Raw genomic sequence first — 26,259 nt, 5'->3', positions numbered from 1 at the left:
GTGATGGTGTAATGGTGTGGGGGATATTTTCTTGGCACACTTTGGGCCCCTTAGTACCAATTGAGCATCGTTTTAACGCCACAGCCTACCTGAGTATTGTTGCTGACCATGTCCATCCCTTTATGACTACAGTGTACCCATCTTCTGATGGCTACTTCCAGCAGGATAATGCACCATGTCACAAAGCTCAGATCATCTCAGACTGGTTTCTTGAACATGACAATGAGTTCACTTTACTCAAATGGCCTCCACAGTCACCAGATCTCAATCCAATAGAGCACCTTTGGGATGTGGTGGAACGGGAGATTCGCATCATGGATGTGTAGCCGACAAATCTGCAGCAACTACGTGATGCTATCATGTCAATATGGACCAAAATCTCTGAGGAATGTTTCCAGCACCTTGTTGAATCTATGCCACGAAGAATTAAGGCAGTTCTGAAGGCAAAAGGGGGTCCAACCCGGTACTAGCAAGGTGTACCTAATAAAGTGGCCAGTGAGTGTGTGTGTGTATGTATATGTATATATATATATATAAAATGTAATTATATAATTATAGCAAGATTTAATGTATGTGTGGTACATATTGTAATTATTATATTATATTTATTAATAAATTTTATTTAATTTCATTAAAATATTTAATTAAATATTACTACAATTAAATATTAAATTAATTTAATAGTATTGCCGATTACGATATGATACCAATATATCCATCTATCCATTCTCCAAACCACTTGGCTGCCATATAGTATGCATCCTAAACTTCATTGCCAGGCGAACTGAAGAAAAAACTTGTGTGCCTTTACTCCTGAAAGCTGCATAAATTCTGTCAATCAGATTTCAGTGAACTTTGTGCAGTCCTTGGGCTTGCCTTCTGAGGCTGAGACTAGCTCAGTCCTGGTCTAGCTGATGTGAGGATGCTGAGATAACACCATCAGCTCTGTTCTATATCTCTCGGGAGAAAACACACACAGGAGCTCAGGCAACCCTCCAGCTCTGGCTCTTAGAAAACTGCTTTTTGTGCTTTTTTCCCACCCTATAAGGAAGCAGAGTTTCACAGGCATCTCCGAGTGGCACCTAATTAACAGTGACACGTTGATTGCCGTTTTTTAGACTCCCACGACCCAGCTGATTTGCTCGCTCTGAAATCGATTGCTGTGTTCCTGAACGCTTTTTAAGAGGGGCTCTGCCAAGACAGGGGAAGAAGGAGATGCTTTTAGACGCCCCCTCCCTCTCTGCCATCTTCAAACACTGGCCTCTGAGAGAGCGTGCCTCGGAGCGTCCATCATTTTCCCAGCGTATAACTTTGATAATTCTATCTAATTGAGCAGATTAGGGTCGTTTTAAGAACCTTGCATACGTAAATGTTGCATTGTCTACTGTTCACAGATACAGATAACCGGACGGTTATCTAACCTCACAGACCTATTTTAATCTGCAACTTTTAAACTGATGCCCATAAAAAGATGCTTAGATAATGACTAGTTGTCCGTTCTCTCCATTAAGCTTGATCTTACGCCCTAAAGAACAGTTATTTGTCATTTGCTGCACATTCATCAACATCACAACATATTAGAGATGACCGTGAGTAGGTTCTGTGCACTGCCTGTTTTATCAGAAAACACTATTCTGTAATTGAACCAATCAGCCTGTTCTTTGTTACTTTGAAACTCTTGTGAAATCAGGCTGCTTTAGTCTCATCACATCTCTGATGCTGAAATGCTTCACAATGGTTGCTATTTATGCACTTTGGACGTGATGCTGGGTTAGAAAACAGGCTGGAAAATTATGGATGGCAGTCAAACTTTGATCTGTGCTCAGTCTGTGCCTCAGGGCACTTTCAAGATAGTCTGATTGGAGGTTTGCTGCAGGATTAGAAAGGAATGCCTTTGTTTCAGATTTTCATATGGTCTAACCTGAGATATAAATATATATATAAAACTATGTCATACAAAACTAAATTTGCATTCCCTGAAGGAAATTGTAGTGCTTGCAAGGCAACAAAAGAATAATGTGCTGTGAGCTAAGTTTTAGTGTTTATTTCTATGTAAATGTAAAAGAATCAACACAAACAGTAGTCCGTAGAATTAAGATAACCATACCAGAATTTAACATGCAAAATAAAAAAATAAAAACTAAGAAAAACCATGCATAATACACTACCTTTCTAAAATCGGGGGTCAGTTAAATTGTTTTTTTAAGAAATTAGTACTTATATTCAGCAAGGATATGTTAATTTGATGGCAGTAAAGACATTTATAATGTTAGAAAATATTTTTGTTTCAAAATACTGTTCTGTTGAACTTTTCATCATGGTTTCCACAAAAACTGAGCAGCACAACTTTGATAATAATAAATGTTTCTTGAGCAGCAAATCGGCATATTAGAATGATTTCCGAAGGATCATGTGTCACTGAAGACTGGAGTAATGACGCTGAAAATTCAGCTTTGACATCACAGGAAACAAATTACATTTAAAGTCCCCCTGTAGTGAAAATCAAGTTTTTTATGTTGTTTATTTGTCTATGTAGTGTTTTTAATTTGCTTTTAGACAAACCATGTGCCAATCAATTTATCAAGACCATTGCTGAGTAGTTTCCCAAAGCCTGACCCAGAAACGCCATTTGAAACAGCCCTCGGTTTGCTACGTCACAAAACTCAATAACCAATCAAGTCAAGGGATAGATTCCTAGCATATCCCTCTCTCCATTTACACAAACGTGGCATGCATAGAGATCATAGAGATTGCATGCAAAATATGCCAATAGGATTACTAGCACAAAACCAAAAATAAAATTGAGCAAAAAACCCATGAAACCATGGTTTAACGTGAATTTAGAACCACTAACTTGAATAATAACCCGCAGCGACAGTGTAAAAGTAGCCCAGAGTCAGACCCACCTGTCCCGCATCAGCGTCTGCACTTCACACGTGTATGCTCACGGGCGCGAATTAAGAATCACAAACTTGGTTGCATTCGAGTGTTCAAGGCATGTTGAGGACAAAACATTGTCAAGTGAGTAATTTTAAATTTGAAAAGTAATAACTGTTACAGTATCCACTGTAGTTGTCCGCTACTAAAAACATTATCCATGGATCAGGAGGCCCTGGCTGGTGCGACTGAGAGGAGGCAGGGCTAATTTGCATATTCATAGATCCGCATATAGTAAATGAGGCAAGGGTGTAGAGTTACATTCAAGCCATTTTAAGGTATGAGAAAATTATTTTCACAAGAAAAAACATTTAAATATGTAATATTGATGATCAAAGATGAGATTTAAGGGATAAAATGATGGGGGTGGTGATGGCGCAGTGGATAAGACACATGCCTTTGGTGTGAGAGACCCGGGTTCGAATCCACTGTGAGACACCAATGTGTCCCTGAGCAAGACACTTAACCCCTAGTTGCTCCAGAGGCGTGCGACCTCTGACATATATAGCAATTGTAAGTCGCTTTGGATAAAAGCGTCAGCTAAATGAATAAATGTAAATGTAATGTAAATGTAAAATTTCTGACTACAGGGAGACTCAAATAGTATAACTACCAATATTTTCTGTATTAATATGGTAAATATGGTCTCCCTATATTCTTATCTGTCATTCAGTTATATTGTAGTATACATTCTCTAAATCCATGCAATCCTGAACGTATCTCTTGCTGGATCAGGACGGATGATTAAAGGGGTCATATGATGCTTTTTTAAAGATCATTATTTTGTGTATTTGGTGTAACAGAATATGTTGACATGCTTTAATGTTCAAAAAACACATATTTCAAATACTGTTGTTACGGATATGGTGTTGTGGGAAATAGCACACGACGAGGAGTAGGAAAAAGGAGTATTTTTATTCGGCTTCAACAACCTTTCCATTGACTTACAAGATCTGACAAAACATAGGGGAGAACTCAGGACTTTTAAAGAACAGGGAACAAAGGAGCAAACGAGATAATTAATACAACACAGGTGATCAGGATGAACGATGATTAACTAATGACAGGAAACTAGAACAGGAAAAACCAAATAAGGGCAAAAGGGAAACTAAACAGAAACCAAACCGTGACAGATATCGCCCCCCGGAAGTGCATCCCGCACCGTAACAGTCACATCGGGGAGGGGGGGGGGGACCGTCGGCTTGGTGTGTACCGGGCTTTAAAGTATTGGTCTGGGTTTTAGGAATTTTGAAAGTGTTTTTTCAATAACATTATGTTGGTTTTGTCAAGTGAACATAATTACCTCCAGGTTCTTCTGGAACTATTAGACTTGACCCTCTGAGCTCTCTTACTTTCTAATTTCCATTCTGAATATGCAGACAGATTCTTCTAAAAGGATTTCTGTTAACGTCATAATGCAAAAGTCTGAAAGCTCTGATAAGCAGTGTGGAACAAATGAAACTGAGGCTGACTAAAGAAGAGCTTTCAGAAAGATGTTAGAGCCAGTGCATAAAGTAGGATGTATTAGAACTAAGCACATACTCAAAGAACAGGCACTCAGAGAATACTGTCCTGAAAAAACTTTCATGCTTAATTTTTTCCTTACAATCTCCAAGGCACTTTGAAGTAAACAATGTAACCGGGCAGCAGCTGTCACAGTCTTTGGACGCTTCTGTGGCATTTTAGACACCTATTAGGCAGCAGACACGTTGTAAGGTTTAGTACATGATGATCTATTATTTTAGTGGACGGCCTTTGAGCTTATGTCTGAAAAAATTGGACTTTGAAATTGTAAGTGATACTGGAAACCCAGCAATGATATTTTGCACAGAGATGCATTACCAAACATTTATTTCTGTCAGATTTATGCCTAAAGTTTTCCACTGAATCGGCTGTGTGAAGTTTATCAAGGTTAATGGTGACCTGAGAACTGATTGCACTGCTTTTTATCCTATTTTCACTGTATCACCATTCTAATCCATAAACAAATCACTGCGTACATGAGTCGTTTGCCAAGCTTGACGTGTACAAGGAGGAGACGCATTCCTGAATTATTAGTAACGAAAGGAAAACATCTTTATTCCAGCCTGTTGTCAGACTGCCTACAGTCCTCTGTGTCTGCACCAATCACTATTCAAGCGAAACCAAACAATGGAAGTGCTTCACAGCTTGCTTGAACACGATTAGAAAAAGGACTAACCACTCAGAGGATGATTCTGTAAGCCAGTGCGTTTCATGAGGAAAATAACACGATCTGCTCTGGCCCTCAGTTGAGATGTTGTGTAGAAATCTAATGGGAATGCTGAATTAAAAATTCTATTTGTTCAAGCTGTCTGGAGTTGGAGAAGTATAAATATAGTTATGGATGGATTGCAAGGTTTTTGTGACATTATTTATAACGTTCCTGTTCTTTTGATCATTTTAATGCATCCTGGTTGAATAGAAGTATTATTAAACAAAATACAAATATATATTTTTATTTGAATATATTATATTATATTATATTATATTAGTATATTTTTCTTATTTGCAAAAAACCTTTATTATAAATAATTCATTGTTTAAATTTTTTTTTAAGTACACTTTACATTTTTTAATTGTGCTACATGAGTAAAGAAAGCAGATAAAAGGGATTTTGGATAATAAAATCAGATATAGGGAAACATCAACACCCATAATGCACTGGGTATAGTCTAACTCTCTGTGGACAGGGATACACAAAAATGGGGAAGCACTGTCTGTAGATTTAACATAAGCCCTGGAGCTAGTTCAGCTGACAAATAAACTGAGAGATCAGGGTGTAGGTAACATGGAGAAAGAGAAAGAGTACACATTCAAGTTCATATGTTCATTTACATATACTACTGACATTATGCGTGTATTCACACCTGTCTGTCTTGTTTGGAACTCAAGTTCGTTTCCCCCCTTGGTGTGGATCTTTTGGGCAGGTGTGAATACAACAATCGCACTTGGGTGTGGACCAAAATACCGTACCGTACCAAATGAACTCTGATATGGTTAAATGGATGAACCAATGAATTGATGACCTTAAGCACACATATGGTTTAGTTTACAGTTTTTGGTTCAATTGCAAAAAGGGCAGTGTGAAAGCGAACCGCACCAAACAAAAAAAATCTACATTGTATTTGTTCCGGACCAAAGCAAGTGAACTAGTGGACTTTCCTGGTGTGAATACACCCTATAACAACACAAAGCTGGTTGAAAATCCAGATGTGTCCTTTAAGTCAGCAGAGCAAAGTGCACAAAACCACATCACAAGGCATAAAACTCATGACTAACTAATGTAAAATCAGTACGATAGGGCATGTGGCGACAGCTCAAACCAGACAGACCAGGAGAGCGGTTTCATAATGACTGTTAGGCATCAACCTGTCATTGAAAGAGAGGGTGTGCGCACATGGACGGCCCATGGGGTGCCATAATGAACCTCCTGCTGTGGCGCAGAACAATTTGTGTTGTTCCATGAAGTCACACACAAGAATCTCAGCTCAGCGAGAGAGCTTTTATAGCTAATGTTAAGTGACTTCCAAGTTTTTGCACTGGCTGTTGTTTTTCAAGAGAAAAGCATCTCATGAGTTCTGTCTCATTAAAACAAGGAAACCATCTTCCTAGAGGGGATCTTTTCAGTGGTAATCAAACACAAGCACATCCCAGAGCTCGTATCTACAGGCTAAGCACGCACACATATTTTTCCTCATGTCTAATTTTGTTCAGTTCGGTTCAATAAGACAATTTAGAACTTTATAATTACATTAAAATCGGTTTAAACAGACGTTTTGATGAAAGGGAACTACACAGGGGGTGGTAGTTTCAGGATCAGTGCCAGCAGGGGGCACTAAATCAGTAGAGTTTTAGTAATCTTGGTCTCCTAATCAGCAATGCACTTTTAATGCTCTCTTAAAGATCACAACCTTTTGACACTGTCATGATACCACTGCAAATTGGAAAGAAGTTGTGCTTGCTAAGTGTCTATTACTATTGCTTATAGTTATTCATATTTTCTGTGTACATAATCTTCCACAGTTTCTGCTATGTGAGGGGTGCCTTAGAATATATAGTTTGAAAAAGAATTATGTGCTTTTACTTTTGTTATCAAATTTATGATTTTCACCTGGTGGATAATAAATCAGGTGAAAAACCACTTCAGTCTTTCAATACATTGAAGGAATCAATTAAAGGACCCAATACATATCTAGAGAGATTTATGACTTGGATCCAGCAACCACAAAATTACTTGAAGATTATCAAGTAAAAAAATTACTTGAAGAAATCATTCTGGAATGACTAGGGAGACTTTGTTGAAGGAGTGTGTCTGTATAAAAAATAATTTAAAAAGCTGGAAAATGATCCTGAATTTTTACAACTTTTTAAACACCACCTTTTAGTGCTGAATGATTTGGAAAAAACTTGAAAAATTTGGGTGTTTACACTTAGGTATATTTTTTTTACAAGAAGTGACTCAAATATTTTTCTGCTTTAGTTTTTATATTCCACATTCCCTCTGTTTTTGACTCATTTAATAATTCTGTAAACTAATAATATTATTTTTTTTTATTGTGAATATTATTATGTAAGAATATTAAAATATATCACAATAATACTTTTACATATTCAATTTTAGTATAACTGGAAAATAAATATGGTGTGGGTGGTGATGGCGCAGTGGATAAGACACATGCCTTTGGTGTGAGAGACCCGGGTTCGAATCCACTGTGAGACACCAATGTGTCCCTGAGCAAGACACTTAACCCCTAGTTGCTCCAGAGGCGTGCGACCTCTGACATATATAGCAATTGTAAGTCGCTTTGGATAAAAGCGTCAGAAAAAAAAAAAAAAAATGCACTGGTGGTTTCAGAGTGAAGCATGGCGCTGTGTTTATTGTGCACAGCTCATGATACAATGTTTCAGCATCTCAGTACTACAAATTCTTAGTAAATGAACCAAGCTGCTCTGAGACACTGAAACACTGTATCATGAGTTGCATGCGTGTAGATGAACCAGTGCTGCACTTTACTCTGAAACCAGCAACAAATACATTTTCTTAATTAAATTGCAACCTTTTTTGCCTTTTGCCTTTTTTGCCCAATTTGCCAATGACATTAAGCCATATCGCAAAAACAATTTTATTTCAGTATATCGTGCAGCCCTATTAAGCTTCTGGTTTGCAAATACCACAAACTTCCTAGCATTGTGGTGGTGAGTTTTGCATGAGAAAAAAACTATTGTAAAAGTCAAGTTTTGATTTCTGAAACTCTATCCGGTATGGTTTCATCTGTTAGGTGGGATGCACCTGCACAGTGCTGAGGTCAGCCTTTGGCTGAGCTTCAATGGGAGTTGAAGTGTGAAGACAGCTGCTTATGCTATTACAGCATCACACATTCTGCAGTCATATGTCAAGGAGCAAGCCCACATCTGACATCAGTGCCAAGATCAGTAGATGAAGACGCACCCATGTTTGCGCCATTAAGAAAAATGGGTTCTAGTGATTGTGATGTTTATTCATCTCCTGAGATGTTACTTTGCCAAGATTGTCATTCATTGACATGCCATTTCTTCAGCTGAGGGAGGTTATGGTTTGATAAGCAGTTTTGTAGTGAAATTTGTTTATACTAACATTCAGAATGCAAATCCTTGTTCTTCAGCAGTATATTTTAATATGCATGGTCTTAATGTAGATGTATGTGCTGCAGATGATGTATTTGAGGAATAGTAAATGAGAGTCAACTACTTTAGGAGAGAGATGACATTTTCATTACCACTCAGTTAATTTATGGAGGCTTGGGTCTGGAATGAATGAAGGGCTTGAGTACCTGCACAAGTCCAGGTGTCTCGCTTCTCTCGTTTTTCTCTCTGTTTGACTGCGCAAAAGAGAATTTATTCTAATAAGACTTTTTCCTTGATAATTCCACATTGTGCACTGCAATCATTTACAAAACAATGGCTTAGTTAGCCTCATTGTTCCAATCACTGGTAGCTTATGGTACCTCACAGATTAACTCATTATTTTCATTAATTGTAGCAAATGAGGCATCTGACCTTTTTTCAATAATTTTTGCTTTTCCTTGCTTACCAGATATTTATTATGTTTCACTAATGTGTGAAAATGAAAGAGGAAATGTCTGTCTGTAACATGTTCCCATTTGTAAAGAGTAGTTTATGCACAACAAATATCTTGTGGTATATTTGTTAAAAGTATACTTGAGGTAGATACTTGACTGGTTAAAAGCACTTGACTGAATTTTTAGGTTTGAGCAAATAAAGCACTTGAGTTTTTAGACATGAATTACTTAAAAAAATATTTTATTTTATTTATTTTACTTTGCTTTACTTTTTACAAACCGCTTATGTAAAGCCTCGGGCCGTATTTTTTGCATCACCTTTGTTTTGTTTTGTTTGCCCTTACAGCTGAGCTGGAATATAGTGGTCTCTACATAATCCATTTGTGTTATTTTGTAGAAAATGATAATTATTGAATGCAAAGGTGTGTCCAAATGTTTGGATGTTTGTGTACTGCAGGTAAACCGGATGGGAATTCACTGAGTAGTAGAAGTCACCCAGTGGTAATGCATGGTATGTAAAGCAATAAACAGATGGAGGCAGCAGTACTGGACTGCAGTGTGGGATGCTGGCATTCTTTAGCAGTGTGTGGAGCAGACATCTGCAAAAAAGTCATCCTAAGGACGATGAGTCTTGAAATGACTTGCATTCAGTGGCATGTAGGGGACTTACTGTATAAAATGGGAAAGCAAAGTCATTTTTGCCTTTCAGTTTATTCCTGTCAGTTTGTTCATGTTTCAGCTGCACTTGGCATGGTTTCATTATTAAAAGTATCCATCCTTTACCTACTTGGGACTATCAATAAGCCACCAATACTATAATATTTCTATTTCTTTATATTAACATTCTATTAATTAAAGTCATATCAAAGTTTTCATTGCATCAAAATTTACTCCAATAATGAGCTCTCATTAACAACCGTCTGATCATTTTGTGTTTTTCATTCATTTTGAAATACTCTGTAATTATTCATTCCATTTCCACCAGTTCAACCAATTCAGCCCAATTTCTGGACCAGTTATAAATATTTACGTACATGGTCATCAACCCACTGTCCAGCTGATCAGCCAGTCAGAGTGACATGGAGGCACTGCCTACTCTCATGTGACTTTTAGCCTGTGTTTTGCAGCTTTAAGGAGCTCAGTGAGAACACAGTGAACCCAAGGGAAGCAAGAGTCGAACTGTATTTGCAGGTGGAAATATTAATAATTTTGTATTCCTGTATTTTCAATTATTATCCTGTACGAATGTTTTTGAGAAGTCACCACCTCTTTTGCCTCGTAGTAGAAAACGCCTTAAGTCTCAATCGATGATTTAGAAACATTGCACATTTTATTTCGGTTTTTATCATAGATAACGGTAGAGTTTAATATAGGAACTGAAAGTCACAGATTTAGTTTTTACAGTAAATGACTGTTTGCCTGATGTGAAGTGAGTCTATCTATTTCCGCTCTAGAGAAACACTGTTCAATACTCTTTCGAGTCCTTTCATTTGTGTGGCCTTGAGCCGATGAGCAATTGTGTCGCATGTAATCAAAGCAGTTCCTTGCCGATTCTCCCCTGTGAGCCTCATGACTGATCTTAATTAATGACCCAGTCCGGATCCTAAAATGCAGCCTGCAGACTCTGAAACTCTCACAGTCCCTACCCAGCTTTATAGCTTAGTCATTGTGGCTGTTACCAGGTATCGTTCTGTCCTATTTCTATCTCCGATTCTAGTACAGTAATGAGACATCAGCTATAGTGAGTGAGAACGTTAGTTATGATGATGTAGATTTCACCTATAAAACCTTAGTTTTTCTAGTCTAATGCAAGAAGTTTCACTTTCATACTGTCTGGATCAGTCCGATAGATGAGCTTGCACTACATGCGATTTCACTTCCTGTTGGAATGTTAGCCCTAGAAAACATTACTGGCAGGGCTCAATTACAACAGTTCAGACACAACATCTTATCACTTCTAAATGAAAGTACATTCTGAGCCTTAATCTTCACTTAAAGCCCCAACACTGTTCGTGTGAATCCATGTCTATTAGGCTAACTAAAAATGGACATATGCATTAAAAATTTAAACCCGTTCTCCTCTAAATAGACCAAAATCTACACATCTACCCAACTTATCTGCAGAGGCATATACAGTTTTTCTGTCTGTTCAAAAAAATGCTTTGTGCCTCCTACTAATATCAATAGCAAATAGCCAATGTGCAATAGTATGTTATAGCATAAACCAGATATGTTGTTTATCGTATATTGCTAGTTTATTATTATATGCTAATAATATATCTAAAACGTGAAAACAGTATAATGTTAATGTGAAGGCACTTATATGATATAGAGTTCTATGTGAAAATTAAAATGAGATGTCTATTTCCATTTTTTTATATTTTTTTTTATATATTTTATATGACAAAAAAAAATCTAAATAGTTTCAGTAGTGATGAAGCTATTAGCTATCTGTGCACTATCAGTCAACCTCTGTAAACTAGAGCATGTTGTCTGTTTGCACACCAGTATATGTTTTGTTTTGGATTATGGTCCCTGTCATGAGATGATGGTGTGCTTGTGTCCTGACCAGGCTTGTTAACTAGCTTAACTAGCAAAACCTTACCAGAAGGACCATGCTGGCATCCAATGCTAAGTGCTAACCAGAAAAATCAAGCCTGGGTATACATTATATACATTATGTTAATCTGAGCTGGTCTTTTCAGCACAGATGTTCCCTTTGTTTTGTATTGCCACATCTTCTTGTTTAAAGAAAATGTAGCCTTTCAAACCATTTATTGGGTTCAAATGTTTAATCACATGTCTATTCAAGTTAGAAGTATGACGTAAACTCTGTGTTTATTTAAGGGCTTGTTATTCAAGAACCTATTTTTGGGAACTTGTCAAACTTCTTTTTAATGCCATTTTTAGTTGTGTTTATTTTCAAAAATGAAATACCTCAGAATGAGTCACAAACAGATGAGCATTTGACATTACAGGCTCTATACAATAATGGACTGTATGAATAACGACGCCTGACCCCTTGACCCCTTAGCTTGTATTTGTGGATGTCCTTCAATCTGCCCCCTGTGTGGATTGGCTGCGTTCATCCACGGCTCGGCTAGTGGAGATGTCCATCTGTGTGGGTTCAGCGTATGGACACAATCTGCCAACCAGTGGGCTAGCTCACAGCAAGACCAGTGCCACAATCCTCAAGCAGAGTAAGCCATGTAATGCCTTAAGTCTGATTACACAGAGCTTTGTCATACAGTTGCAGCTAAAGGAATCATCATGATATGTATTGAATGACGGCCACAGGAACTGAAGGGGAATTCCATCCCGAAGCAAATTGCAGCCTCAGCTGTGCAGTTTCCTGAGCATTACTCTCTGCTGGCTGCCCTCGAAGATCTCTGTCTCGAGTCTGTGAAACCAGACTATAAGCCATTCCCATCAGCGGGACTTTGAAAAGTTCCCCTTCTCTCTGCAATAAAGGCTTTGGGATAAATACAGCCTACCCTGGGAATAGAGATGGAGCGGCTCTTTAAACTTTGTTTATGCTCATTTTATTGAAGCAGGCCATTTAATAGTGTCTAATCTCCCTTAATTACACTTATAGACTGCCAAGGTTAGACATGCAGACAGGACTGTCAAAGCCCCTTATTGATTTCGCTTTAAATGAGATGTTTCATTTTTCCAGGCCAGTCTCCACAATCAGCAGGCAAGACCCTTCATTCAAATAGCAATCAACAATAAAAATAAAATACATAACACAAAAATACATTGCAAACACAAATATTGGGGAAAATAGTAATAAAAAACATTTTAAAAAGTAATTTTCTATTTACATTTAAATATATATAATATTTGCATTTCACATCATCTGCCAATTTCTCAGAAATCGAATTAACCTCAACAAACCCATGTATTATGCATAGGCTTTTTTATAGATTATATAGTAGTGACAACACTTCAGAAATGCATTTGATAAAAAACATAATTGAAACATAAAAAGGAAATATTGACAATATAACCATATCATTTTATTTATGTCAGTGCCAGTCATCCAATTCCTTTCAGCTCTTGTTATAGATAATCTCTGTATATCTTTATGATTTAGGTTTTTTTGTGTGATAAAGCTTTAAAATGGCAGAAGGAAGACGTTAACTGAATGTTAAATGTCATGATAATAAATGTCATAAATGTGTTATTATTAGTGTGGCGTATAAAAGAAGATAGGAATCTCTTCTCTATTTAGTAGAACCCACCCATTTTTCATGTTACCAAAAGTATTGGAACAGATAGAATTAACAGATTAAAGTGAAAAAGACTTCATATTTAGTTGCAAATCCTTTGCTTTCAATAACTGCATCAAGCCTGTGACCCATTGACATCACCAAACTTTTGCATTCTTCTTTTGTGATGCTTTTCCAGGCTTTCACCGCAGCCTCTTTCAGTTTTGGGGGGTTACTCCCTTCAGTCTCTTCTTTAGCAGGTAAAATGCATACTCTACAGGGTTTAAGTGTGGAGATTGACTTGGCCAGTCTAAAACCTGTTGTTTTGGCATTATGTTTTGGGTCATTATCTTGCTGCATGATGATCTCCCAATCAGTATGGTTGCATCTTTCTGTAAATTGTCAGACAAAATATATCTGTAGACTTCTGAGTTAATTTTGCTGCTGCCATCATGGGTTACATCATTAATGAAGATTAATGAGCGTGTCCCAGAAGAAGCGATGAAAGCCCAAGCCATTACATTACTTGTGTAATGTGTACTATAATGTACACCTGTGTACACTGTGTTTCAGATGAGCTTGTATGTTTGTATCATGAGCAGATCCTTTCTTTCTTCAAACTTTAGCCTTTCCATCACGTCCATAAAATCAGTCCATAAAACCTCGTCCCAGAATTTTTGAGGCTCGTCTCCTATTCTTCTTGCTAATGAGTGGTTTGCATCTTCTGGTGTAGCCTCTGTACTTTTGTTCATGAAGTCTTCTGCGAACAGTAGATTGTGATACCTTCACTCCTGCCCTCTGGAGGTTGTTGCTGATGTCACTAACAGTTGTTTTAGGGTCTTTCTTTACAGCGGTCACAATGTTTCTGTCATCAACTGCAGATGTTTTCCTTGATCTACCCGTGTGAGGTGTGTTACTTAGTACACCGGTGGTTTCTGTCTTCCTCAGGAGATTCCAAATGGTTGTACTTACTATTGCCAGTGTTTGTGCAATGGTTTGCTTGATTTTTCATCTTCTCTCAGCTTCACAATTGCTCGTTTTTCACCCATAGACATATGTATGTATATATATATGTATATGTATGTATATATATATATACACACACACACACACACACACACAGTATATATATACACAGTATATATATAAACAGTATATATATAAACATTATTTTAAAACATTTATATTTTATGTATTTTATAAAAATGTAATATAATTTCTTAATACATAATTGCATTAAATTCATGAATTGCTGCTCACAGAGTATTAGTGTTAATTTTCCAGTTGAACTGGGTAATCTTTTGAAGAGAACTGATTGATGGGAATCGAGTGACTGGCATTGATTCATATCTGCGGCTCTGAGTAAAGTAGTCATCACTGGGGTTGTAAGTGGGTGACCTGCTTCAGATGTGCTTTCTGCTCTGTCCCGGCCTGCAAAAATAACATCCCAAAAGCAGAGCTTGTATTTTCAAAAGGGGTCACTTAAAAGTTTCTATTTATTGAATGGTAATTCATTTCACTTGCAGACCTTTGTGTGTTACTTAAATATAATAAAAATTCCAGTCCTACGCATACAATATGACAGCTGTGAGATGAAAATGTAGATTTAAAAGCTGCTGATGTAGGAAGTTCATCCTGCTTTCCTTTCAGTCAAAGGTAAATGAGTTTGAGCTTATAGGACCATTTTGTTGGTGGTCTGCACAGCCTCATCTTCTGTCTCTCTCAGAGATTCGGTGTGGATTGGCAACCCTTGGCCCCTGTTAGAAGGGTTGACTTTCTTTTTGAATATGAACTGAAAGGACTATTACATCGCAATTTCATGCCCCAGGGGTTATCTGAGATCCTTTTCACTACATTTAGCTCAAAGTGTCTCAGTCTCCTCACCTACTCCTGCGTGATTCGCTTAGTGCCTCATTTCACTCGTCTCTTCTCTCGGTTTATCTCTGTGCCACCACCCTTTATTTTTCAACAGTCTGCTGAATGACTTGTCTCAATGCTTTTAGCACCGTTTCTCTTAAATGTGTGGACAGATAGCTTGCCACTCCACATCAATTGAGGAAATTTACTGGCTTTAAATATATTTTGCTTACCATGAAGCGTTTGACACTTTTAATATTATTTATTATGAAAAATAAGATTTTTCAAAAAACTATTTGCTATTTTTTTAACTCACTAAACAAAAATATTTTAATATTAATATTAGTTAGGAAATATACTGCACCAGTTGAGGAAATTGGCCAGCTTTAAATATTTCTGACCAAGAAATGGCATTTTAAGTATCTTATTTACCATAATAAATAATATTGATGCTCAAAAACTATTCTATGTTATTTTTTAATTACTAGAAAATTGTATTTTTATATTAGTATTATTTAGAAAATAAACTGCACCTGTCATTAAAAAAACCCCCAAAAAAACATTGACACATTTTGATTTTGTTCCTCATATTTCAGTTTTGGGAGATTTATACAAGGAATACTTCACATACGTGTTATCACTTGGAGCTCAAAAAGCCATGTAGACTGTAGATCTTACTCGTAGATAATCTTACCTGAAATTTTATTCATATTTTCAGTGGTCATTGTGATGATAAAACTGATATTGTGTATTTTTAGCACTTTCCAGTCATCACAGGAGGTCTCATTTACTTTGATTATGGGTTGTCACGTTATATGCAGATTTGCGCAGCACTGCATGAAACCTGAACGACAAAAGATTAAATGTTTTGTATTGAACTGTGACTAATCTGAATGTAATAATGTTTAATAAACATTTCGCAGCATTTAAATATCAATGCAGTCACAGTGGAGGTTTTCCTCTCAGTCATTGCAAAAATGTCAGTAGCTGTACTACAAAAATGTGAGTCAAGTTTCTGAGCAGAATTTACCAGCCTCACAGCACACAAAGAAATCACTGGCTGTTTTTCATTCAGGTGCTTTAATGAGTAATCTATACTGTGTTGACAGAGCAAAGTCCGTAAAGGACTTAAATAGCGGCGAGCAGAGGTTTTTTAAGAGTGTGAGCCATTTAGCAAGGCAGTCTAATGAAAGTGAAAGGTACAGGCCACACTTAGTTCATTATCCAGCTTAAGGGCTTGACATGCTCTTAAATAGTAGCGCTCAGATGAACACACGAGACCCAGCTCCCTTACACCCACTCTCACACCCACAGCCTCCCTGTGTAGGTATTTTAAGTAGGATTTTCTCAGTGCTTGTATAGTACTTCATAACTGCTTCGCTGGAAAGTGCTTAGTCATTATTAGTCCAGGTCAACTGTGACCATCCTTATTTAATCATATATTTCCTTCTCTGGAACTCTGGAGGGCAAGGTTTTTCACATCATGAAAGTTGTATACGGCTCATAAGTTTACAAACCCCTTGTGGATTCTATATCTATATTAGAGATAATAAATATTGAGTATGTATTTATTAAGTGCTACCCAAAGCAAGCTGCATAACAGATATTAGTGTATTTCACAAGACAAAATAAAGACTGAGCAGTTTGTGTAAATTCAGTTTGTAAATTGTGTAAATTAGTTGTGTAAATTTTGTCTTGAGTATATATGAAATTAATTTATTTATATGAAATATATTTACAGTATGATACAGTGCTAAATTGTATTGCATTTTATTTAGCTTTATTATTGCTAAAAAGCCATTTTTATGATGCTTATTTTTATCTGTTTTGACATTGTTTATTTTATTTATTTAGCTTCATCAGTGCTAAATAAAAAAAAACATTAAGGTGAATTTAATACAATGTAAGAAACTTGCTTTCTGAGTCCGTTTTAGTATTTTACATAATGTTTTTATGACCCTTCTTATTGTATTTTATTTTGTTTTTAATTTTAATTTTATTTTTTAGTTTGCTTAAATATATACATTTTTTATTATAAAAAAACTTGCAAAAAAATGCTAATTTTATGATCCTTTTTATTTGATATTTTATTATATTTTTTGTCATATTTGTCATAAATCTTCATTATTGAGAATTACTTAATGTAAGAAACTTGTTTTCTGACACAGTCAGTTTTAGTAGTTGACTTGTGTATGTAATGTAAATCCTAAATGTCCTTGGTTTCAGCAATATCATTTCTCCATCACTTTCATTTCTGCAATTTGTGCTCCCTGACGTGCCGCCCTCATGAACCCAACCTCTCTACGGTCTGCCTTTGACTTTGTTTTTCACTGTCTAGCTCTCTGGTGCTTTGTTGTAAGCGAGCCTCTTGAATCGGTGTTTTTGGATAAATTAGAATAATTGCTGTGACTGATCATCTGAGGTTCTTGACCTTTTCTGCATGAGCGTGTAGTCTTAACTTCATTACAGCCAGCAAACTGAATCCACCGAAGGATGAGAAGGGAAGGCAGGCTGCACATTAAACCAGCACAGGGACAAATGACAGTCAGAGGGGGAGGGACTGTGGGTTAGGAGGATGGGGGTGGGGATTTGGAACACAGCCGGCCAAAGAGCATGATTGACTCCGCCCCCTCATGAATAATGCATGAGGCATCGGGTTGTCCCTGCTGATTGGAGTCAGCTGGCGGAAGTGACTGGTTGCTGGGCTCACCGGCTGCGAGAGCAAGCCTGGGCTAGTATCTCTCAGTCGCTCCATGAGCCTGTGTGCCTCTGTCTGTTGTGAAAGAAACCTGGATGCAGGACAGCTGAATCTGCCTCCGTTGCATCCTGCTCTGCACCACTTCCGTGTTTATCAGCTTCACCTCTCCCACAGGATTTACACAGGGGACATGTAACTTCTCCAGCGAGGCTTTGTTTGTGTGTGTGTAACGGAGGGGACAACCTCCTAAAGGATTCACCAATGCATTCTTGTTGGAAAATGATGATTCAGGTACAAATGCTGTGATGTTTTGGTATTGTCTTTATTGTGTTTGTCAAACTGCTCCAGCCGAGGCTCTGTGTGTTTGCGTGTGTCATTGTGCTCATGTGAAAGGAGAGCTGTCTCCATGGTTGCCATTGTGAGGCCTGTTGTTGTGTTATGGAGATGAGGCAGCTTCTGTGCACTAGTGCTGCAGTTTCAGCATCAGCTGTGAGCCGAGGGCTTTTTTTCTTAAATCAACAATGCCGGCATTTGTTGGGCTTTTATGTGCTTTCTATTCCCCGGTTGTGTTTCCTGAATGACCTCCCTTTCTGCTTCTCTCTGTACAGTATATGTGTGCTCAGGTGAGGGCTTTTATGTTTGCGAGCATGACAGGACTAATGTAGAATTTGTTTTGTTTATCTCATGCTATAATGACCGGATGGGTTGATCACAAAATGTAGGGACTGTAATTGCATGCATGCTGTTTTTCAGGGTAGCAGATTATCCTACCAAACTCAATTATGTACACTGAAAAAACATTGCTGTAGAGTTCAATTTTCACTTAGAATGTGCTAGTAAATTTCACAAATAATTACAAGGAAAAATAACACTTTGAACTAAACATGACATTTTGAAGAAATAGTATTTTCATGTAAAACTCCAGTAATCCAGTTTCTCAGCAAATTGGTGTGTGTTTTTTTTTGCAAATTTATAAACCAGGCATCTAGATCAGACACACACGTGACCCTGGACCACAAAACCAATAAAAAAAAAAAATGTAATTATACATTGAATTTAATTATACATAATCTGAAAGCTGATTAAATAAGCTTTCCATTGATGTATGGTTTGTTATGATGGGACAATATATGGCCGAGATGCAATTATTTGAAAATCTGTAATCTGATAAAAATCTAAATATTGAGAAAATTGCCTTTAAATTTCTTCAAATGAAGTCCTTAGCAATGCATCTTACTAATCAAAATTTTTTATTATATATATATAATATAATATAGGTTTTGTAGCCATAGACTCATGCATGCTTTGTATTATCGTAAAAAAAAGACATTTTATTTTTGAGAAACTAATTATTATTGTTTGGCACACTATTAAAATCTATTTTTGAACAGAGTAGGCTATTAATCATAAACATGTTCTAAACATACTTAGACTCGTAGCATTCATCATGTTACAATGTACTCTCATATTACTTTTATTGTTTTATATGGAGCATGAAAACATACTCGCGCCGTAAGAAATTTAAATACAATGAATTGCCCATCATATTCAAAATGTTTTACTGGATTTCAAACATTTTAGTCAGGAATTATAGTTTTGGGTAAACCCAACTATGATTTTGTAGTCATATAGCCATCCTGAACATCATGTATGATTTTATATTATAGAAGATATGATTCTGCAGTCATTGACTCACTCATGCTTTATACTATAAAAGGATGTACTTCGTACTATAAAAAATATATTTTATATCTGAGAACTAATTGTTATCGTTTAGCACGCTATTAAAATATATTTGTCAACAGATTATTAAAAATAAACATGGTCTTTCTTAGATGCGTAGCATTCATCGTGTTGTAGTTTGGGAACAACCCAACTAGTAACGTGTTCAAGTTTGTCACAATAACACGTTAACTAAAAAAACATAAACATTACTTACTCATCAGATCGATCTTCTCTACTTGATGAGCTCTTGCTCTTATTTTGAGGGAAATCCAGCCTTTACTCAGCGCGTCTTCTTCCAGAAACGAACAGTATAGCAGCGATGACCTCTTCACTCCTGACTCTTTGTTTATGTTGGGCGTCTCCATGCGCGCGGATCACGTGGTTATTTACATATGAACACGAGGGGGCGGGATCCCATTAAAAATAATGAGTTAGACGGGACAGACTGAACATCGTGTTGGTTTCATACGGATTACTTCATCACAGAATATTTGTTTTTCGATATGACTTCATTTGAAAGTAGACACTTCAAGCTATAGATATAACTCATGTCTGTGTGTTGAGTATTCGCTGAGTTACACTTCATTTTAGTGATGCGTTTCTGAAAACAGTTCACGGAGACGGAGAAGACGGAGAGCGCACATTGTTTGTTTTCTTTATTCTTCAAAAGCACAAAGTTTAGTTGTTATTATGAGTGTATACAAATAAAAGTAGACCCCTTACAGATTCGAATGGTGTATTGCTCTTATCCGAACGATCAAAAATGGCAGAGTAATTCAAGCTCATTTCTGCCTTAGCAGGAAAATCTGCCCCAAAACGCATATACGCGTTTGTCGGCCCCAGAGGGTTAACCAATATTGTGCCAATATATGTTGTGCACCCTAGTTTCATGCTTTTGACAGTCAATAACTCACAAAACACATTGTGGTTTTCACAGACCATGTTTGTCCCTGTTGCAAGTGAAACCATATTTCTGGTTTGTATTATATGGAACACGTTTCCCCTTTTTGCCGATTTTGTATTTTATGATTTGCTTTTAGCAATGTTATCTGCGACCAGAACATAAGACCAGACCTGCGACACATTTGTGAGCCACTGCTTTGTCTGTTTGCAATGACGGCCACATTAGTTCAGTGATTGTACTGTCTCTCAAAGCCATTATGTGTCATTAAATCTCAATAATAGGCTGTTAAACACTGTCTGTTAATATACTGCCACATCTTGAGGCTAAATTCACCATTACACCATTTACTCTCTGCCTCAGACGTCTCAGTTGCTCAGACCAAACCATCCCAGTGATAGAGACGCACGTGTCTGCGGCGGTGCATGAGCAAATCGCATCATTGACAGATGCACAAAATCTGAGGCTTTGTGTGAAATCCCCTCATTGTGGGGGGAGGGGGCAGACAGAGATTAGCGATCACATGTGTCCCCCCCCACCCGCTTAAAACCTGTTGGAGAGAGGAAGTCATGAGCGAACACAGGAAGTGTGCCTGTGTCAAACAAAAGGATCCAGTCGTCTTTGCTCCAGAGTCCAGACAGGCAGATAGACAGACTCATTAGGGATGACTCAGTAATTTGAGGGAGAAGTGACTGGAAGGCCTGAGGGTTCTGCTGCATGTTACAGATTATCCCCATTACTGCCGAGCTGTTTCTCTTCTTTACCACTCTGCCATCCGATTCACAGGGGCCATACGTAGAGCTCACTGCTTCCTACACATATGTGGATCAATTCACTTAACAAAATGTGTTCGTTTTGGATGACCTGCAACGTCCTGCAGGGCTTCAAAATGGTTTCGAGTTTAATAACAATACAAGCATTTAAAAAATACAGTATGAACATACAAGAACATTTTCATGTGTGTACATCAATGTGTATTTATATGAAATATTATATTTTTAAATGAATATAGTTTGGTATACCTGCATTTAGCATCAAATGACTGGTGAGTTTTAATCTAAAAATTAAATTTATTCCTGTGATGGCAAAATCAAGTTTTCAGTCTTCAGTATCACATGATCCTTCAGAAATCATTTGCTGCTTAGGAAACACTTGTTATTGTCAGTGTTGAAAACGGTTGTGCTCAATATTTTTGTGGAAACCATTGTATTTTTTTCCCCTCGAGATTCTTTGATAAATAGAATTGATTTGAAATAGAAATATTTAGTTTAATACAACAGTAAATATATCTTACCCCAAGCTTTTATGGTCATCAGTGTGTATTATTATTCTAATGGGAGATATTGTCATTGAGTAAGATTTCAATTTGATTTGACTTGGAATGTAGCACACAGTTTACAGTATCTTTTGTTATTTTTATCATTTTTGGAGCTTGACTGATGTGGAAACTGAACTTTGTATTGATAAAAGTTGTGTTAGACTCTTAAAGAAATCTTGTTTTGTGATCATTAGAATGAATAGCTTACAGATTTAGGATGACATGAGGGTAAATGAATAACGACAGGATTGACTTTTTCTGTGAACTGTCCCTTTAATTTGAGCTGAGATGCAGCAAATGCACTGTGATGTCATTTATGCACACAAACCGCACATATCTTTATCATCATCATCATGATAAATATTTGCACAGTAGCTTGCTAGTGTGTCTGATTATGTTTCCTGCATTTCTAGTGTCATTCTGGTGTATATAATTATGTACTACATCTTCATGGGGTTTCAGAGGCTGTAGCGGATTGTTTATCATCTATGAATGACCTCTCATTTGCATTTAGACATGAGGGAACAGTCCGGAGGTCCCGGGGTCAGCAAACTAATTAGTCTGGACTGGCCTGAGTTAATTAGGAGTGGCTTTGAATCCAGCATCAGAAAAAAAAAACATCATCTGAAAATGAACAACCACAACAGTGTTTTCCCATAGGAATGAAGTTTCTCTTTGAGATTAGAACAATGACAGGATGTCGGTAATGCTGGAGGAGTTGTGGGCTATGTTTTTGGGGATGTTATATCATGTATGGATTTTCGATATTACTCACTTGTGCTCTTTTACCTTCACTTTCTCCTCACTTGCTCTTCACTTGGAAATGTTAATGCTCTGAATTCCTATTACTTTCAGTATTACTATAACCAGTTTGATTGATGATTCTACAATTTTAAGATTAAAGATTTATTCATGTGAAAACTGAAAACTTTTTTTATTTTTATTTTTTTTAAATTGAAGAACTTTTTTCAACTTTAAAGATCCTTATGTGCATTTGAAAGATTCCATGCAGGTTCTTCTTGGAACAATCATTGGCAATAAAACAAAAAAAAAAACAGCTAAAATTTTTACAGTTTTGCAGCTAAACAAACATTGTGATACATGCAGTTAGTAATGGGCAAATTTCAGTACATTTTCAGTTCAAATTTGTATTCAGATTGATAATGATATGCTTTATTTAAAATGTGTTATTAGATTGTTAGAGTATTATAGATTGTTTGCGTAAATGAAGTAATTTTAAAAATTCCCCCCCCACACACACACACACAAAACAAAAAATGTGCTTCAAACAATGAAACTTATCTCTTTTTAGTTGAACGTAATTATTGTGTTATGAATCAAATCTTTCCTTTACTCAGTCTTCCATGGCGTACTGGAGATGTTTAGAATACTAAAAATAATTACTTGTTATAAATACCAGTGGTTAATCCAGATGTTATTTAATAATGCAACATTCACTGCCAAGCAGATCTTGCTGGTCAATGCTTTAAGTGTACTTCTTCATTCCTCTCTGGTGTAATTGTAGTGTGTGGTTGAGCATGATTAAGTGAAACAGATGAGTGGACGTTAAGTATAACCCTGTTCCCCATTTCAGTTGTTGAGAAATGACCGTTTCCTGTGATTCAGTAGAGATAGTGCTCCGGTGCGCGGCCTTCGGTCAGCTGAGCTGATTCTAACTGTCCTTCTGTGTTCTCCGGTTCATGGTCCTCAGAGGCCTCAGATGTTTGTTTGACAGGTCAGATAGGTAAACTGCAGCTCTCAGCTGAAAAGAGACCTGTAATTGTTGTCATTGCCCGGAGTATGAATCTCCCTTTGCCTGTGTGCAGCTTCTTTGATATTGAAATTCAAGCCACCATTGTGTAAAAATCATGAGCTCAAACAGGAAAATGCACACTTCCTGCAAGATAGGGTTACATTCCCAGCATCTCTCGGCATGAAAATCATTGCAGGCTATTTCGATCTTTCCTACAATCACATTACCCACTATTACACATTTTCATGTTATTTGGGTTGTAAATGAATCCTATTTATGCTTACATGTGTGCCGTTTCAGAGAGCATAGATTGTACTGTGTAGTGTGTGTGCGATTCAAAGCTTTTGATTAGTGTAAATTATACGTTTGAATGGGGAGCAATACACAGAATCGCTAAGCTAATCACTTGTTGATGTCAAGTTAAATATTGCATGAAATTCAATGCAGAAATGGATGATCCCAGCATGCTTCGGTTGCGCGTGACATGACAGGATTTGAAAATTTCTTGTTAAAGCTTGTTTGACTCTCACTACTGCTATTTGTGCAATCACTCTGATCTGTTGGATAAACAAAACTGTTTCGATGTGCACTGCGTATTCTGAATTAAAATGATGAAACCCAGTGCACTACACAACCTTGACTGAGTCTTTCTGCAGTGTTGCTAGATGTTTCCTAGAAACAGTATAGTACATGTTATGCAAAGTTTCTAACATGGAGCTGTGAGGGTCTTTGTTTGTGCTGAGGGTTAACAAGTGGAGGCCTGTGGGTTTGCTGTCTCTAAACTGGACTGTTCCTGCTGCCTCATGAAAACAAATTTAGAGTTTTGTGGGTTTTAGTCCATCTCATTTAGCTTTAAAGCTATTTTTATGTGGGTATTCTCATAAATGTTGACAAAATAAACTTGTAGACGATACACATCATAAAAAATGTCCATGACTCATTTTACCTTCATGTAATTATACAAAAAGTTGAATAGTTTGCATGAGTGGTTATTACTGCTGATTGTTTAATATTGCTGTGATAAAACCGTTGTCAGATATTTAATGTTTAGCTACTTATTGTACTACTTCGCACACTGTCACCATGAAAACGGAAGTGTTGTGCTGTATACAAATTATAGCTTTCTGATCCTGCATAGACAGTAGGGCTGTAACGATACACCAAACCCACGATTCGGTTCGTTTCACGATTTTTGACCCACGATTCGGTTCGTATCACGATTTATTTTCGTGGGGGTGGGAGAAAAAAAAAAAAAGAAAGATTTTGAAAACAATATTTTTTATTAAATAACATTTGAAAAATCTTTATAAACTGAACACCAAAGAACAAGATTAATTATGCAAATTATTAACAATATAAATAGCCATATATAAACTAAATAAATAGCCAAAGCTATAACACTTCTGTTTTCTTTGTAACAAAATACTGTTGAAAAACAAACGGAACTAAACTCCATTGTGGAGTTGAAAATTCTTCTTCAATCAAGTTCTCTTACATTTACAAAGTAAATTAAATGGCTACTGTTTCACACTGAGGTAACTGAGGCTTACTGCCTGTGCTGCAAACCACAAATCAAGTAAGTAAACATTAAACAAATAAACAACTTATTTCTCTTAAGAAAACCAAACTCGTTGTGGAGTTGATTTTTAAGGGAGTTGAAAATTCTTCTTCAGAAACACCATCATGTCAACATTGTCTGGTGAGAGGCTTGCTCTCTGTGCTGTGACAATGTCACCTGCGGTAGAAAACACTCTCTCACTGGGGACAGATGTGGCTGGGATTCCAAGGTAACTTTTAGCCAACTTGGCTAAATGGGGGAACTGGTTCTGGTTGTCCTTCCACCACACAAGTGGATTTGAGTCCACTGAGAGGCTCTGCACTGCTCTGTAATGCTGCACCTCCTCATCCACCACTTCAGACAAAGACTTGGATGATGATGATGCCTGTTCAATTGGAAAGATGTCCCCAAACAGTTCAGCCATTGGTGCTCTTTTGGCTGGAGGAGGACAGTCACTGCTGCTGGAGGCTATCTCTGATTGCTCCTCTGTCTCATCCCTGGAAGTTTGGGCCTGTAAGACCAAATCCATAACATAATTGCAGCATAATGTTTCATAGCCTACAATGGAGAATATGAAATCCAGGATGAATGAAGCTAATTTAATAAAGTTAAGCATTATTATTATCTGACTATATTTAAATACTGACTTTAAATAAATAGGCCTAACTGATTTACACAGCACTTTATTTAATAAAGTTTTTATACTTTTAAATTATATTTTATAATTTAATATTTAAATTAAATTTATTTAATTATATTAATATTAAAACAATCAAATACCTGAACAGTCTGTGAACAATCGTCCACAATTCTCTCAGTCAGACTCTTGAAGATTGTGTCATGGGTGGTCTCATCAAGGAAAGGTAGAGATTTGAAACGGGGGTCAAGTGCAGTGCTCATATGAAGAAACTGAATTAGTGCCCTATCCGTATCAGGGTATCTGTCCTCGAAGTCATGTGCAATAGCAGCTTTGATGTCTTTCACTACTGTTGAGTCAGAGCCACTGTGCTTCATGGAGGCCAGGATTCTGTGTTTCAATGGCAAGATCATTGAAATAGTTGGAATCTGCTCAGTGCTCATGAGGGTTGTCACAGTTTTCAAAGGTTTAAGAACCTGGACCACGTCCTCAGCTAGTTTCACATCATCATCAGACAGAGTGACGATGTCTTTAATGTTCTTCTTGACACTCTTGTCTGTTAATGCCGAGAAAACAGCAGCCTG

General features: G+C 37.0%; 1 protein-coding gene across 4 annotated transcripts in view; it reads left to right on the top strand.

The window, feature by feature from the left end:
• LOC306882673 (E3 ubiquitin-protein ligase MARCHF8-like) overlaps positions 1-26,259 on the top strand; it is a 95,735-nt gene that overhangs the window by 30,999 nt on the left and 38,477 nt on the right. The window contains exon 1 of one of the 4 annotated variants that reach the window (XM_079437486.1): positions 17,745-18,074. The exons of the other annotated variants lie outside the window; for them this stretch is intronic. Coding sequence (XP_079293612.1) covers positions 18,045-18,074 — 30 coding nt within the window. The 5' untranslated portion in view covers positions 17,745-18,044. Of the gene's footprint in view, positions 1-17,744; positions 18,075-26,259 lie in introns of those variants that run through there. 4 annotated transcript variants of the gene reach the window in all.

The sequence above is a fragment of the Barbus barbus genome, assembly GCF_936440315.1.
Source record: "Barbus barbus genome assembly, chromosome: 16".
NCBI lineage: Eukaryota > Metazoa > Chordata > Actinopteri > Cypriniformes > Cyprinidae > Barbus > Barbus barbus.
The sequence above is the reverse complement of the archived record's forward strand: the minus strand, read 5'-3'. Positions and strand labels throughout refer to the sequence as shown.